General features: G+C 44.5%; 1 protein-coding gene across 18 annotated transcripts; it reads right to left on the reverse strand.

Moving 5' to 3' along the window:
- Positions 1-956: 956 nt before the first annotated feature.
- On the reverse strand, positions 957-17,168 carry LOC110521764 (serine/threonine-protein phosphatase 6 regulatory subunit 2). 18 transcript variants are annotated; one of them, XM_021599718.2, is made up of 26 exons: positions 16,575-17,168; positions 16,189-16,300; positions 15,992-16,061; positions 15,697-15,826; positions 15,475-15,573; positions 14,862-15,048; positions 13,847-13,984; positions 13,694-13,759; positions 13,495-13,607; positions 13,290-13,403; positions 10,521-10,641; positions 10,155-10,346; positions 9,847-10,071; positions 9,683-9,747; positions 9,415-9,530; positions 9,229-9,314; positions 9,071-9,148; positions 8,860-8,957; positions 8,718-8,772; positions 8,451-8,575; positions 8,010-8,191; positions 7,450-7,807; positions 7,280-7,365; positions 6,976-7,198; positions 3,127-3,243; positions 957-3,052 (listed from the first exon to the last, which is right to left on the reverse strand). In XM_021599718.2, exons 4-26 carry the CDS (start codon positions 15,822-15,824, stop codon positions 3,019-3,021), a joined length of 3,006 nt encoding a protein of 1,001 aa, XP_021455393.2. In that variant the 5' UTR covers positions 15,825-15,826; positions 15,992-16,061; positions 16,189-16,300; positions 16,575-17,168; the 3' UTR covers positions 957-3,018. The 18 variants fall into 18 exon arrangements, with proteins under 18 accessions (XP_021455393.2, XP_021455368.2, XP_036832406.1 ...); XM_021599693.2 differs by having other exon boundaries at positions 15,697-15,832; XM_036976511.1 differs by having other exon boundaries at positions 15,951-16,061.
- Positions 17,169-17,179: the final 11 nt, after the last annotated feature.

A 17,179-nucleotide genomic window follows, 5' to 3' on the forward strand; every position in this document is an offset into this window, starting at 1 on the left:
GGTCAGATGCCGTGTGTGGTGTTGTATGGGTCAGATGCAGTGTGTGGTTTTGTATGGGTCAGATGCCGTGTGTGGTTTTGTATGGGTCAGATGCCGTGTGTGGTGTTATATGGGTCAGATGCAGTGTGTGGTGTTGTATGGGTCAGATGCAGTGTGTGGTGTTATATGGGTCAGATGCAGTGTGTGGTGTGGTATGGGTCAGATGCAGTGTGTGGTTTTGTATGGGTCAGATGCAGTGTGTGGTGTTATATGGGTCAGATGCAGTGTGTGGTTTTGTATGGGTCAGATGCAGTGTGTGGTTTTGTATGGGTCAGATGCCGTGTGTGGTTTTGTATGGGTCAGATGCCGTGTGTGGTTTTGTATGGGTCAGATGCAGTGTGTGGTTTTGTATGGGTCAGATGCCGTGTGTGGTGTTGTATGGGTCAGATGCAGTGTGTGATGTGGTATGAGTCAGATGCAGTGTGTGGTGTGGTATGAGTCAGATGCAGTGTGTGGTGTGGTATGAGTCAGATGCAGTGTGTGGTTTTGGATGGGTCAGATGCAGTGTGTGGTGTTGTATGGGTCAGATGCAGTGTGTGGTGTTGTATGGGTCAGGTGCAGTGTGTGGTGTGGTATGGGTCAGGTGCAGTGTGTGGTGTGGTATGAGTCAGATGCAGTGTGTGGTGTGGTATGAGTCAGATGCAGTGTGTGGTGTTATATGGGTCAGATGCAGTGTGTGGTTTTGTATGAGTCAGATGCAGTGTGTGGTTTTGTATGAGTCAGATGCAGTGTGTGGTGTTATATGGGTCAGATGCAGTGTGTGGTTTTGGATGGGTCAGATGCAGTGTGTGGTGTTGTATGGGTCAGATGCAGTGTGTGGTGTTGTATGGGTCAGGTGCAGTGTGTGGTGTGGGTCAGGTGCAGTGTGGGTCAGGTGCAGTGTGGGTCAGATGCAGTGTGTGGTATGGGTCAGGTGCAGTGTGTGGTGTTGTATGGGTCAGGTGCAGTGTGGGTCAGATGCAGTGTGTGGTATGGGTCAGGTGCAGTGTGTGGTGTTGTATGGGTCAGATGCAGTGTGTGGTGTTATATGGGTCAGATGCCGTGTGTGGTTTTGTATGGGTCAGATGCAGTGTGTGGTGTTGTATGGGTCAGATGCAGTGTGTGGTTTTGTATGGGTCAGATGCCGTGTGTGGTGTTGTATGGGTCAGATGCCGTGTGTGGTATGAGTCAGATGCAGTGTGTGGTGTGGTATGAGTCAGATGCAGTGTGTGGTGTTATATGGGTCAGATGCAGTGTGTGGTTTTGTATGGGTCAGATGCAGTGTGTGGTTTTGTATGGGTCAGATGCAGTGTGTGGTTTTGTATGGGTCAGATGCAGTGTGTGGTGTTGGGGTGAAGGTATGACGTAACTCTGTACACAACTCTGGTTAGCTTTATCAGGGTGGATCCCTCTCCCTGTCCCAAATCTAGCCAATTTCATTAGTCACTAGCCCACTTTGGCATCACAATAGGTGGATCAAATCGTCATATCACATACAAATATTATTAAGATTTTGTAATAACTCACTGATTCCTTTAAGTCAAACCTCTTCCTCAGCTGTGAGTAAAATACCTTGATGGTTCTGACCACCATCACAAAGTGCATAAACATAAAACCACACAACAACAGAAACTAACTTCACGAAGTCATACCTGAATGACATGCTCTAAATGAGAGAAGGGAGAGAGACCGCTTTAGATACTGATAAGATGATATAGCATGAGGAATTGGATATGGAAGACATTTCCAATACATTAAACATATACATACATGTACCCACACACACACCCAGGAGGAAGCATGTAGCAGGGTATCAGGGTCTGATGCTGGGGTAAAAACCATAACAACACAGATGTCATTATTGCCTCATTTCACCACTATAAACACACATACACGCACACGCACACACACACACACACAGCAACCTGCTAAACATCCGCTTTCCGATACATCTGAATTGATACCAAAAATAGATACGTGTTTATATATATATACTGTTTACATTATAATACGTTTACATTATACCACAACCTAATAAAAGGTTCAAAGGTCACAATATTACATTTACACAGCTCTGTGGAGGGGTGATATGGAAGGGTGTGAGTGCTTGTCTGCGCAAACTCTGTGTTTGTGTGTATACACTCATACAGTGGAGTGTGTATGCCTCAAGCTTTGTGTGTGTGTGTGAATAATCACACTGTATGTGTGTGTACTCATGCTGTGTGTGACGTCACACATGTGTGCTTTCATCACATCCACAGAACTGCTCTTTTAACCTGAGAATATATATTCCAAATCTCCCACACAAAGAGAAAGAACAGACAGAATCAATATTTCACTACCTGTAATAGTCCACACAGAGAGGGAGAACAGACGGAATAGTCCACACAGAGAGGGAGAACAGACGGAATAGTCCACACAGAGAGGGAGAACAGACGGAATAGTCCACACAGAGAGAGATAGTGGAGAATTTTCATAATCAGGCTGGATTTTCTATGCTGAAATGATTGAGTCAAAAAAAAAAAAAAAACTAGGAACACATTTTGTCCTTGAAGATCTTACAGTCAGTACTGACTACTCATTCCCCTCCTCAGACTACTCTGCGCTGATGATGTGACTACAGCGGGAATGGAGCATCTTCTCTACTTAAAGTGTAAAAAAAAAAGCGGTCTGAGCCAAGAACTAACAAGACTACATAAAGCTGGATCTCACACACACACACACACACACGTCGCAGTGTGGTGATAGGTGTCTAGGAGAGACTACAGCAGTAGGGCAGGGACAAACATCACATGAATCTGTTCATAAACTGCTGTGTTTAGGAGCTGTTGATTGGCTTCCGGAATGGCTTTTCTCTTCTGCTTTTTGACTCTCTCAGCCCCCGTAGATGTCCTAGACACAGACCTATGACAGGGCAGCACTGCTCACGATACAAGACGTTGCATGGCATGGAGTGTTGTTGGGAAGTGGTGTGTATGTGTGTGTCGTGGTACCGTAGTACTAGGCCGGTCCGTTTGCCAAGGATGGTGTGTCTCTGTGGGGAGAGTGGAGGGGGTGGTGTCAGCGAAGAAGCAGGTACACAAGACAGAGGCACAGATACACACTTACTTTGTGATGGTGGCAGGCCGAATTTTGAGGGGAGCAGCGGTGGCATTGAGAGGGTCTCCTCCACCCATCACCCTCTCTTTCTCCTTCATCTTCTCTTTCTCTCTCATGTCAGCCTCACTGTAAGAGTAGAAAGACATAGGTAAGAACATATTGGCAGTGTCTCAAATCACACCCTCTTCCCTGTATAGGGCACTATTATTGGTCAGAACTCTACAGTGCATTCTGAAAGTATTCAGACCCTTTGACTTTTCCACATTTTGTTACGATACAGCCTTATTCTAAAATTGTTTCAATTGTTTTATCCCCTCAATCTACACACAATATCCTATAATGACAGAGGAAAAACGTTTTTTTTTTTTTTTTTTTACATTTTTGCAAATTTATAAAAATCTTGGGTATAACGCTACAAGCTTGGCACACCTGTATTTGGGGAGTTTCTCCCATTCTCTGCAGATCCTCTCAAGCTCTGTCAGGTTGGAAGGGGAGCGTCGCTGCACAGCTATTTTCAGGTCTCTCCAGAGATGTTCGATCGGGTTCAAGTCCGGACTCTGGCTGGGCCACTCAAGGACATTCAGAGACTTGTCCCGAAGCCCCTACTGCATTGTCTTGGCTGTGTGCTTAGTGTCGTTGTCCTGTTGAAAGGTGAACCTTCGCCCCAGTCTGAGTTGCTGAAAGCTCTGGAGCAGGTTTTCATCAAGGATCTCTCTGTACTTTGCTCCGTTCATCTTTGCCTCCCATCTTTGTCTCCCAGTCTTTGCAGCTGAAAAAATAATCTTGTTTCTCATGGTCTGAGAGTCTTTAGGTGCCTTTTAGCAAACACAAGCAGGTTGTCATGTGCCTTTTACTGAGGAGTAGCTTCTGTCTGGCCACTCTACTTTAAAGGACTGATTGGTGTAGTGCTGCAGAGATGGTTGTCCTTCTGGAAGGTTCTCCCATCTCCACAGAGGAACTCCGGAGCTCTGTCAGAGTGACTATCGGGTTCTTGGTCACCTCCCTGACCAAGGCCCTTCTCCCTTGCTCAGTTTGGACAGGCACCCAGCTCTAGGAAGAGTCTTGTTGGTTCCAATCTTCTTCCATTTAAGAATGATGGAGACCACTGTGTACTTGGGGACCTTCAATGATGCAGAAATATTTTGGTACACTTTCCCAGATCTGTGCCTCGACACAATCCTGTATCTGAGCTCTCCGGACAATTCCTTCGACTTCATGGCTTGGTTTTTGCTCCTTATATAGACAGATGTGTGCCTTTCCAAAATCATGTCCAATCAATTGAATTTACCACAGTTGGACTCCAATCAAGTTGTAGAAACATCAAGGATGATCAAAGGAAACAGGAAGCACCTGAGCTCAATTTCGAGTCTCATAGCAAAGGGTCTGAATATTAATGTAAATAAGGTATTTCTAAAAACCTGTTTTTGCCTTGTCATTACGGGGTATTGTGTGTAGATGGATTAAATAAACAATTTCTTCATCCATTTTAGAATAAGGCTGTAACGTAACAAAATGTGGAAAGTGAAGGGGTCTGAATACTTTTCGAATGCACTGTATGTTGCAGCCCTATGTGGTTCTGACCAAAAGTAGTGCACTCTTTAGGATTTTCGAGCGCTTTTGGATTTGCCTCTAGTAGACCCATCAGAACTCAGCATAGACCTAGAGTAGAGAGGCATAGTCATAGGATCAAAGAGGACTGTAGGGATGCCCAGCCAAAGGTCAGAGGTAAAAACATAGTTAGTTTTCATGCAGCTGAACACAAAGCTCAATGCCTTGGTTTGACGTTATCAACAGCAGAACTGCAGTCCATTCACTGCTAATAGGGTGGCAGGTAGCCTAGCGATTTGAGCGTTGGGCCAGTAACCGAAAGGTCGCAGGCTCGAATACATGAGCCAACAAAGTGAAAATCTGTTAATATTCCCTGAACTTCTTTGGGACAGGGGGGCAATATTGAGTAGCTTGGATAAAAATGTGCCCAGAGTAAACTGCCTGCTACTCTGTCCTAAAAGCTAGAATATGCATATAATTAGTAGATTTTGATAGGAAAACACTCTGGTTTCTAAAACTATTTGAATGATGTCTGTGAGTATAACAGAACTCATATGGCAGGCAAAAACCTGAGAAAAAATCCAACCAGGAAGTGGGAAATCTGAGGTTTGTAGTGTTTCAACTCTTTGCCTATCCAAGATATAGTGGAAATGGGGTCATTTTACACTTCCTAAGGCTTCCAATGATGTTAACAGTCTATAGAACCTTGTTTGATGCTTCTACGATAAAAGAGGGGGGGAATGAGAGGGGATTGAGTCAGAGGTCACGAGCTGGTCACGCACATTCACATGGGAGGTAGCTTACATTTCATAGCATTTTTGAAGACAAAGGAATTCTTCGGTTGGAATATTATTGAATATTTATGATAAAAACATCCTAAAGATTGATTCTATACTTAGTTTGACATGTTTCTACGGACTGTAAAATGACTTTTCATCTGAACTTTCGCCTGGACCTGCCAGCGCGTCGTCAGTTTGGATTGTGTACTAAACGAGCGAACCAAAGGTGTTTGGACATAAATTATGGACTTTATGGAACAAATCAAAAATGTATTGTGAAACTGGGATTCCTGGGAGTGCATTCTGATGAAGATCATCAAAAGGTAAGTGAATATTTATAATGCTATTTCTGATTTCTGTTGACTCCACAACATGACGGATATCTCTTTGGGTTGATTGGGCTCTGAGCGCTGTACTCAGATTATTGTATGGTGTGCTTTTTCGGTAAAGCTTTTTTGAAATCTGACACAGCGGTTGCATTAAGGAGAAGTTTATCTAAAGTTCCATGCATTACACATGTATTTTCATCAACATTTATAATGAGTATTTCTGTAAATTGAAGTGGCTCTCTGCAAAATCACCGGATGTTTTGGAAGCAAAACATTACTGAACGTAACGCGCCAATGTAAACTGAGATTTTTGGATACAAATATGAACTTTATCGAACAAAACATACATGTATTGTGTAACATGAAGTCCTATGAGTGTCATCTGATGAAGATCATCAAAGGTTAGTGATTAATTGTATCTCTATTTATGCTTTTTGTGACTCCTCTCTTTGGCTGGTGTTTTTCTGTGGCTATGTACTGACCTAACATGATCGTTTGGTGTGCTTTCGTAAATCCTTTTTGAAATCTGACACGTTGGCTGGATTCACAACAAGTGTAGCGTTAATTTGGTGTATTGAATGTGTGATTTCATGAAAGTTTAATTTTTATAGTAATTTATTTGAATTTGTCGCTCAGCATTTTCACTGGATGTTGGACGCTAGCGTCCCACATATCCCAGAGAGGTTAAGCAAGGCATTTGCTCCAGGGGTGCGGTACTACTATGCCTGACACTTTAAAACAATACATTTCACTGCACCTATCTGGTATATTAGACAATAAAAACCTGTATTTGTTTGTTAGCAGATGTCATCTGTGGCTATGTTTCCATTGGGTTTTGCTCTGCAAAGTGTTGTACACTCTGTAACACTCCCATGGCAATACAACTCCACAGGCAACACACTCAATGGCTAGAGACCTCATACACTACATACCCTCTGACTGCAGGATGAAACACTCTGAGGAGGAGAGGAAATTCAGAAGTGGAGGAGAGAAGATGGAAGGAAGAGAAGAGGAGTGGAAGAGGGCAAGACAAGAAATTAGGAGAAGATGAGTAAGAAGGACTGATTTGGAAAGTGAGAGGGAGGGAAGGAGAGAGGAAAAGAGAAGGTAAGATGAGAGGAGTGGTGTGGTGAGGACACTGGACAGTAAGGCAGGGAGAGGAATATACTGCACGACTGAGAAGCGAATGTGTGTGTGTGTACCTGGTGAAGACAGCTCTCTCGTTGTTGGCGTCCATCCTAAGTTTGATGGTCTCCCTTCCGGCGGTTGTGACAACGGTCTCTGTAGTGACCATTTCCTTGGATACCTTCTCCATAGTAACAGATTCAGTCTTGTCCTCTTCATCACTTTCTGAGCCTCCTGATGAAGAGCTGTCTGATGCTACCAGGGGAGCCTTCCTCGCCACACACACACTCCACACACAAGCTGCAGAGAAAACACACATACTTTGCAAATTGAACACACACGGTTACACACGCCATGCAGGGAGAACACACAAAGACTTACAGTTCTTGTCTTGGCTGGGTTTTGTTTTGTCTGACCCACAGATCTCGGAGTCTACTGGAGAAGTGCACCTCGGACCTGTCTCTGAACTGAATACACACACACACAAATATAAACTTATACATGAGCAGCAGAATGTTCATAAAGACAGACTGAAATGTGGCTACACTCACCAGCAGAAGGGCTGAAAGTCAGTGAACTTGGCCCAGCCCTTCTCTGCAGTTATGGGTTGGGGGGCGGGGCTGCCCCATGCATCCACGCCCACTTCTGACTTGGGGGCAGGGCTGTCCCATGAGTCGACGCCCACTTCGGACTTGGGGTTGGGGCTACCCCATGGGTCTAGGCCCACTCCTGATTTAGAGGCGGGGCTACCCCACGGGTCTAAGCCCACTCCAGGTGTGGGGGCAGGGCTACCCCATAGGTCTACGCCCACTCCAGACTTGGGGGTGGGGTTAGCCCATGGATCCATGCCCACTCCAGGAGAGGGGGCCTTAGAGTTCACCTCCCCGAAACTAGCCGCCCAGCCAGGGCCTGAGGAATAAATACAACTCAGAGCTGAGGACCAGACACACACAAACAAAACAAGAAGAACCAGAAACATACGCATCGACTACCACAGCAACACACAACCAAAGAAAATGATAAACACATACAACCACAAAAACACCCCATGAACAAAAACACATTATATACCCACACACAAGCAGTCCTGTGTTCAAATAGTCATCCTTACTCTGTGCAGTCTCAGTCTGGCTGATGTTCTCAGTCTGGCTGATGTTCTTGCTGTGTTCTGTCTGACCTGTGACCTCAATAGGCACCTCCCACTCCTCCGTTTCAGAACCTGTTGAGCTACCAGCAGTATCGCTCACCCCATCACTCTGAGCCGCTCCAACAGACGTCCGTGACCCCCCAAACCTGAGAGAGCAAGACAGAGAGCGTTGTATGTGTACCTGGTCCTGGTGTGTCGTATTCTGGTCCTGGTGAGTCGTATTCTGGTCCAAGACCAGGTGTGTCGTATCCTGGACCAGGTGTGTCGTATTCTGGTCCTGGACCAGGTGTGTCGTATTCTGGTCCTGGACCAGGTGTGTCGTATTCTGGTCCTGGTGTGTTGTATTCTGGTCCTGGTGTGTCATATTGTTAATCTAAGTGTGTGAATGTGTGTGTGTTTGTATACCTGGTCCTAGACTTAGTGTGTGTAGTATAGTTGATCTCTCTCTCCTCCCAGATATCTTCCTCTTCGTTGTCATCAAACGACTGGATCTTCTCCTTAGTGCAGGCCTCAAATGCTGCAGTCTTAGCCTGCACATGCATGCACACACACCACAACGTATGCGTATAGATCCCTGCATAACTGTACCTGTTGACCAGTCTACGTAATGACTCAGACAGTGGATTTCAAATGGAAGCTCCTAGGAGAGAGGCTATGGACTCTGTCACTCACAGTGTCCTCTGTGTCCACGTTGAAGTTAATCTCTGCGATCCGGTCAAAGGTGGCACTGCCGCACACAACATACACACAATCACAGTCAAGTCAGAACCACTTAGAGGACTTACTTGACGCTGTGTGTGTGTCTGTGTCTTACTTGATGTTGTCGCCGTGTTCTGAGAACTCGTCGTCATTGAAGCCAAACTGATCCACAAAGTTAGCAGTGATCTGCTGGATCTGGTAGTCTGAGAATGTCTGAAAGACAGCACACATAGAAAGCAGAACTGTATTATGGTAACTACCATGACAGAGTAGGAGCAGTAGATGACTATCTGGAAATACATGTAAATGCATGTGTGTGTGTGTACTTGTTGCAGTGACAGCTCTTTGGGGAAGGGACTCTGTCGATCATCATCTTCACTGGAGGAGCGCAGGTTGTGAGACACCTGGAACACACAAGGCCAGGGGTTTTACATGTGTGTGTGTGTGTGTGTGTGTGTGTGTGTGTGTGTGTGTGTGTGAATACCAGGTCTACAGTGTTCTTCCTGTTGATCTCTGTCAGGGCCTGGTCTACAAAGGTCTCCCAGCGCCCCTTGCAATCCACAAGCAGCTCTGCAACACACAGTCACAGTAGAGACAGCTTCACACACAGGCAGTTATTCTACAATAGGTTTGTTATGTCCATAACCCTAAGTAACCCACACAGCCCTACCTGTAATAAGGCTGCTGATCTGGCTGTGTACTGGTCCTTTCTCCATGCTACAGACTACAGTGTTGGCGATCCTAGTCAGGTGACCCATGTAGCCTCTCCTCATGCCCCCCTCCTCCCTGAGAAAACACACATTCGTGCCAATATGTAACACACACAATTATATTTATGAACGTTAACACACTATACTAGTGATACACCAATCACAGATGACAAAACAGGTTCAAAAACAGCTGATTTGCTATCTGTTTAACAGTTTAAAATATCTTACTGCATCTTATCATTCTCCTCCCAAGCCTCCAATATCCTCGGAACCAGACGACAGTCCTGAAACAACTGCAGATGGGGAGGAGAGAGAGAGAGAGAGAGAGAATGTTACTGAGACACACAGGCAGGCAGAGACAGAGAGACACAGACAGACAGACAGACACGTACATGGGTCACCAGTGGGTTGTGTGTGAAGATGTCGGGAGGAACAGAGGGCAGTGGGAGTGTGGGGCCAGGCGAGGCCTGCTTCTCCTGGGGCACCTGCTGAAGCCTGGGATTTTCCTGGGTAACCAGGGGTCTCTGCTCCTGGGCAGAGTGGCTGAGGATGGCTGCCACACACAGCTCCACTTGGAAGTGCAGGAAGTTGTTCCAGGTGTACTTAAAGAACAGGTCCTGCAACACACAAAAACAGGTTAACGGATAAAAGAGGTAAAGGTGTATACAAACCAGGACATGGTGTGTGTGTGTGTACTGACCAGTAGAATGTTTATGGTGTTGAGTCTGCAGAGCTCCAGTGTGACGGTGTTGTTATAAATGGTGTTGTTACAACAAATGTAATAACTGGTGTTAGTGGTCTGTAGCAGAGAGGCCATCAGTCTGGCCACATGGAGACGACAGTTACCCAATGGCACCTCCAACACACCTAGACTGGTAAGCATGGGGGTCACCTACAAACACACACACACACACGTCAATGAGTTTTATGATGTGTTGAATAGTTGACATTACAACTCTGAAACTATACATGGCATAACAGTGCAAGACTGTATGGGTGACTAAGTCAGAGAATACAGGATGTGTGTCTGTTGAAGGTGTGCGTTTGCGTGCGCGTGCAAGTTTACCCTGGGCGGATCCAGCAGTAGTTGGTGGTAGTGTGTGAGGTGGGGTTGGATGGCCTGCAGGATGCTACTGTTGACACACCTCTCATGTCCCTGAACACACACATCCAACATACCCTCCACCCTGGAACACACACACAGGTATGGTAGGTATCTTTAGATAAGCATCTAGATCAGTCACAACTTTTCCATTTACACCCCCTACTGCCATGGGCAGTAGCTACTGAGGAATGTCTTCCTGTCATAAGAGGAAATGTGTGCGTGCAGTGAAACCAAAAAGAGGCTGTGACCACATTCCTATACATCCCAACTAATAGAGAGCAATATTAATTTACTATTCTTGAAGGCAATAACGGAGGCTAACTCCGCCATGGCTCGTTGGCCAAAGCCTATTGGGAAATTAATGGGTTTTTTGGATAAACTCTGAAAATAAGGTATGTGGTAAACACAGGCTTAAAAGGGTAGGAAGCATGAGTTTTTGCTCACCAATGTAACAACACGGTGTGGTCAAAGACTTAGTAACTTAGTTGTAGTCACGATCTGGTTACCTATAAGTACAAACATGGTTTTGTTTTTGGGTCATTACATATTTAATACATTATTTCCGGATATCTTCTAAACAACCCACAATGCACTATTTCTCAACATCACATGGAACATCTTCTCTGTGCTGCCTAGTTCGTATGCTAGCTCGGCAGCTTGCTCAATCTGGCTAACGTTAGCCACTAGCTATGCTAGCACGTAATTACATTCCAGACCAAGTGTTGGCGGGGGTGAGCTACAATCCACTGATCAAGAGGAGGTGTGATGTACAAATGGGGCACCTGCGGCATCCCCGTGCTCTTTACGAACTTTGTGGCCTTTATCTAGTGGGAACCCATTAGCATGGCAGGCTCTGGTGCCTTCTTGCCGTAGGCTCAAAACAAAATAGAAAAATCATACCTGCTTGCTCTAATTGTGTAGAACCCGTTCTTTAATCTGTTCTCCTGTTTGTTTTGTCAACTTTTCAGCATGTTCTCTGTGAAGTAGGTTTCGTGAGTTTTGTAACTTTTCCCACCTTGGCTTCGTGCTATCACGCTAGTTGACTGACTTCTGGAATCTATCTATTTTATATTTTTCTCACTTTATAGCTATTGGATTTCCCTGACTCTCCCTCGGCCCAGCGAAACGCCCGCCTACCCCTCGCTTTGGTAGCCAACTCAGCTTGCACTCTTAAAAGGTTTACCATCGGATGGGCCCAACACTTCAATCTGTAGGTCTCTGCTCTCTTTTTGCTTTTAATCTGCGGTTATGTTTAAGTTGTATTAGTTGTGGTTGGTTATGCTAGTTGGCTAAATAGCTAACATTAGCTGGCTGGCTAGCTTGCTGGCTAAGATAACTGCATATAGCTAACATTCTTTGAAAACTGGTTAGATGGCTTTTCTGGTTAGATGGCATTTCCAAAACTTAAATTTACTTTAATGTAGTTGTACGCTAGGTATTGATAACAACAGGCTGACTATTGCAGTGCTAATGTAGCGATAGCAGGCTGGTAGGGCTAAAGTTAGCAGGCTAGTTGGCTAGCAACCTTGCAAGTTGATTGGTAACAATTAATTATTTAAGTATTTGCTTGTAAATTGGCAGAAAATTACATTCAATCCAGTAATGAGTGCAAATTCTTTGGTTTAATTTGAAGTTATACATTTGAAGTTATTTCTGTTGGAGTTTACATTATAGGGAATAGGCTGGCTTGCCGGGTCCTCCATAACAGGCTGACTACACCACTCGCGCGAGCGGTGCAAAAATACATTTAGAAATCTATATTATTCAATTACTGCACCCACACTGCTCGCGCTCGCCAACCAGCGTCTGCTTTACCAAGGGCTAAAATAGAAGTCAGTTCTATTTGTGACACAGATTGCACTGCTAGTCCTGCCTCTCCCATTGGTTTATAGAAGCAGGTACCCACGTGCCATCTCCTCATTGGTTATACCCACGTGGGTGACTGAAAGACGAACGAGGTCAGTGGCGGTAATGCACCTAATATATGAAAGTTGCCAATTGCAATATAATGTCAAGAGAAGAAAAAGCCTAGAAGGAGGAGAGATGACAAGAAACGATTTGGTTGACCGTTTTATGTGTGGATTAATTGTCAAAGTAGAGGACCTTCTGCATTTCAGGTAAAATAACAACTTAATGTTTATATTCCAGGACAAATAAGGCAGCAACAGCAAGCTAGCTAAATAGGAGAAATTAGCTAGCAAGTGCAAGCTAGCTAGCTAAATTGCCATATATGTTTAATGCTTTTCGACCTGTCCCCAAATTAATGTAATTGGTTCAGTTTGTTTTGATATTTTAACCTGTGTGTCGTGATCGCGTTTGGTGTGGGGGGACAAAATACATTCATGCACGATGGCGCACGCGCGCAGCCGATTTGGGTTCCGTGTAATACATCACATCCCCAGAAAACATTTTCCGTCATGACTTCAGAAATCTTCGGAATTATGATTGTTTTTTTGTGAATTTTGAAGCATTTATGTAATCAAAACAAGTACGTAAAGGCTTCATAATTCATTAATTGACTGATATTATCTCATAGAACAAAACGTATAAGATTTCCTAAGCCTGGGTTAACTCGGACCTTACTTTCTGCATATATCCCAAAACCCCATTAATTTCCCCCATAGGAATGAACCAGAAACAGAGGTAGAAGATGCTAACTCATTTCCCTTTTTTAGTACTGCAAGCTGGCAAGCACTAGGCTTTTTAAGTATGCAAGAATAGAACACCCACCCTGGCCTCCTGATTTCCAGTAAGGTTAGAAGGATTTGAGTTCCACAGATGATACAGCTCTCTGTCCTCTCTCCCACAAACATGTTGTCCAGCAGCTGACCCACACACTCCTGCCTGGAGCACACAGGAGCACACAGGGCATAGGATATTACAGGTGTGTGTGTGTGTGTGTGTGTGTGTGTGTGCGCGTGTGTGTGTGACTTACGACTCCAGCACGGCAAGCAGAGGGTCAGCCTCAGAGTTCTCTTGGAGCTGATTGGCCTGGTCTCTGCTGAGACGGATGATGTCACACACAGTCTGGGATGCATTTGACTGTTTCTGAAACACACACACACGGCTGTCGTTACCCCTCTGACAGCACTCTCTAGTCATCAGTAGAGTGGGTGTGTGTGTGTCGGCCTTACCTCCTCATCTTTCCCAGGGTGGATGAGCTCTATAAGCCTCTGGGCCAGCTGCTCTTCATTTAACCACTGTAGAGGGAACACAAACGCACACTATTACATACTTTACCACACACTGAGGGTGTGTGGATGTGTGTGTGTGTGTGTGTGTCGTACATTGAGCGTGTCATGTCTGAGAGGAGCAGGCTCTACACAACTGATGAGGCGTAGCAGGAGGTCCATCATGGCTGATGTGTTGATGTGATTCAGGACCAGACCCAGGAAACCCTCCTTTCCCCGCAGAAAGGAGATCACCTACAGAGACCACAACACAACCACCTGTCAACCAGATCATCTAAAGACCAAAATAAATTATCATACAACAATATAGGCTACAACAACATCATACAACAAAATGATTACAACCAATATTATCTACCCAAGTAGGCCCCTATAAAAATCATTCAGTTTTTCCCAGGTTTCCATTTTTCACTCTCAAAATCAACCTTTTTATAGAAAAACAACAAATTGGATGTTCTAAGTCCATAACAATGCTTAAAACACATTGTCGGACAATAGTTCCCAAAATCATATAACCTGTAGGACTAGGCTACATATACAGTACCAGTCAAAAGTTTGGACACAATTACTCATTCAAGGGTTTTTCTTTATTTTTACATTAATAATAGTGAAGACATCAAAACTATGAAATAACACAAATGGAATCATGTAGTAACCAGAAAAGTATTAAACAAATCAATATATATTTTCAAGTAGCCACCCTTGCTTTGATGACAACTTTGCCAAGAGTGTGCAAAGCTGTCATCAAGGCAAAGGGTGGCTACTTTGAAGAATATCAAATATAAAATATAATTTGATTTGTTTAACACGTTTTTAGTAGCCGGCTAACGGAAGTCCTGGTGTGTGCACACACACACGCCGTTTCAGAAAGTTGCAGGAAAATACAAATAACTGATGCATTTTCTAATTAGATCAATACATTTTGAATATTGTTGAATTCTGTTTTAATGTCTGGATTCCATGCGCATTTTCCACAACACAGATTTTAGGGCTCTACACTAAAGAGAAGAAACCTTCCTTCTTCTGCAGAAAATGAATCACCGCCACAATGAAACTACAACACAACCAGAATAAAATGATCAACTGTGTGAGAGAGTTGGTGTTACTGTACCTGTTCGGTCTTGCGTGTGATGAGGTTTCCGATGGTCTTGCTGAAGAAGGACGCAAGAAGGGGGTTGAGGGGAGGGGGCTGCTCCAGGAAAGAGTACAGGGTATCCAGCAGGGGCTTCTCTCCACCCAGTTTATCATTTATCACCCCCACATCACTCGTCAGCAGCTCACACGCTATGTTAGGGTGCCTGGAACACACACACACTCAGCAAAGTATCCCACTGACTGACTGACTGACTGATAGACAGTGTGTGTGTCTCTCTACTCCTCTTGGCCTCCAAAGTTTTCTGAGCAAAAATGTAAAAAAAAAAAAATAGAATTTTAATTGTTGGACATAAAAGACTAAAAACACCAGGAAATCAGCTCCAAGTGTTTTAATTTTGGAAATCAGTTCTCAAGTATTCCCACGCATAATAGAGAGATGTGATCATTTACAAAAGTAAGCAAGGTTTGAAATGATTATGTTTTAGTCAAATATTATCTCTGTTTGGGCTTCTTGCGGTCAATTTGCCATCTATAAATTATTTGTAATTATGTTCCGGCCCCCCAACCACCCGCTCGAGAAACAATTCGGCCCGCGGCTGAATCTAGTTGATGATCCCAAGTCCACTCACTTAAAACGTCTTGTTTCTTCCAGGCCAGCAGGGGGCTCTGTGGTGATGAGGTGCAGCAGCTCTTGCATGCAGGTGTCCTGGGACAGGAAGACAAGCAGCCTTGGGCCCAGAGAGGAATGAAGAGACACTCATTAGCATGACACCATTTCCTATTTGAAATGCTCAAACTAATGCTAATAAACAGTGTGCTTTCTATGGCAGATGTTAATGCTGAAGGATAACCTGCGGTTCTGGGCCTTGCACTCCTGTAGTACGTCCTCCTCCTCCATGAGCTCAGTGAGTGTGACATCATCCTTCTCCAGCAGGGCCTCCAGCTGGGACGACATGTGCAGGTCAAACTTCCAGAACATGGCTGCAGCTGCAAGGAGAAAGAGTGAATAGAAAGTCATCCTCACCAACTGTGTATCAAATGTTTTGCAACTTTACATTTCCTGCTTGGTCTGGAGTGTGATGAGGTTCGATCCCCACGGTCTTACTCAAGAAGGATGCGAGGAGAGGGCTTGAATGGGGGGGTTACCAAAGTAATGTGTGTCCTTGGTCAGACCTCTTCAGTCATTTGTCTCATAGACCCAGGAAGGAATGGTCATCTGCATGGACGATTACACACAGCCAGATACACCCCCCACCAGTTTACAGAGGAAGCACATTAAACCTATAGTGAAACAGATATAGGTTAGATTGCACCTTTAAGTGAGAATGTGTGTGAGTGTTTACCTAATTAATGTGTGTCCTTGGTCAGACCTCTTCAGTCATTTGTCTCATAGACCCAGGAAGGAATGGTCATCTGCATGGACGATTACACACTCACACCATTGGCGCACACACACTGATAAACGGTATGCAAACCGAAAAGGTGATAGAAATGGAGAAAGAATCAGTGGGTTCCAGCACATACACACATCTCTGACTCTCCTAATCTTCAAGATTAGGACGCTGTGCTGCGTAGCAAGGTGGCTAGCTAGCTGCCAATGACTGTCAAATATGTCTGACCATATTAGCTAGTAGGATGTTGTTAGCCAGATAGCTAATTAGACTGCGTATATAGCTAGCCAGGCTGATTATTGCAATCTTGCCATGGCACAACTACGACAAGCACCTACCTTGTCATTTAGCTCCAGGGCGTCAGTGTCAGTCTGCTAAAGTAGCTGGTTGAGCAGTTTGTTTATATTCCAAACCAGTCAACTGGAGCTGCACGCCCCATCAACCAAATCTGTCAGTAATCTGGCGAGTGTTTCTTTGACAGCTCACCAGAGGCTGCCTGACCCTTCCACCCGTGTATAGTACAATCAATCCCAGCGCCAGTAAATTAATTGTCGCTTTTACCCTCAAGATTGCAGAAAGACAGGCAAGGATGCTGTCATATTTTTTAATCAAAATGGCGGACACTGTTACGAGAACGCGCAAAATTAAAAGGTAGCTACGGGCACTTGTGGTTTATCGTTGTGGTAAAGAGTAGAGATTGTCCTGAATATTACAATTCCTCAAAATATGGGTGGCACCATTAAACCATAGCTTTCGCACTGCTATATGTATGCCCCCGCCCTAACGGATTATTGGCAATAGGAGATTAGTACAAATGTTAACTGGGTCACACAGTCAGAAGGATACTTCCAAAATTGACAAGCAGACGTTATCCAAATCTGTAACTGTTAGCCTAGAGATAATGCTATACAGATACATATGTATGTCCTCATCATCTCTGCTA

This window comes from Oncorhynchus mykiss, chromosome 1 (genome assembly GCF_013265735.2).
Source record: "Oncorhynchus mykiss isolate Arlee chromosome 1, USDA_OmykA_1.1, whole genome shotgun sequence".
NCBI lineage: Eukaryota > Metazoa > Chordata > Actinopteri > Salmoniformes > Salmonidae > Oncorhynchus > Oncorhynchus mykiss.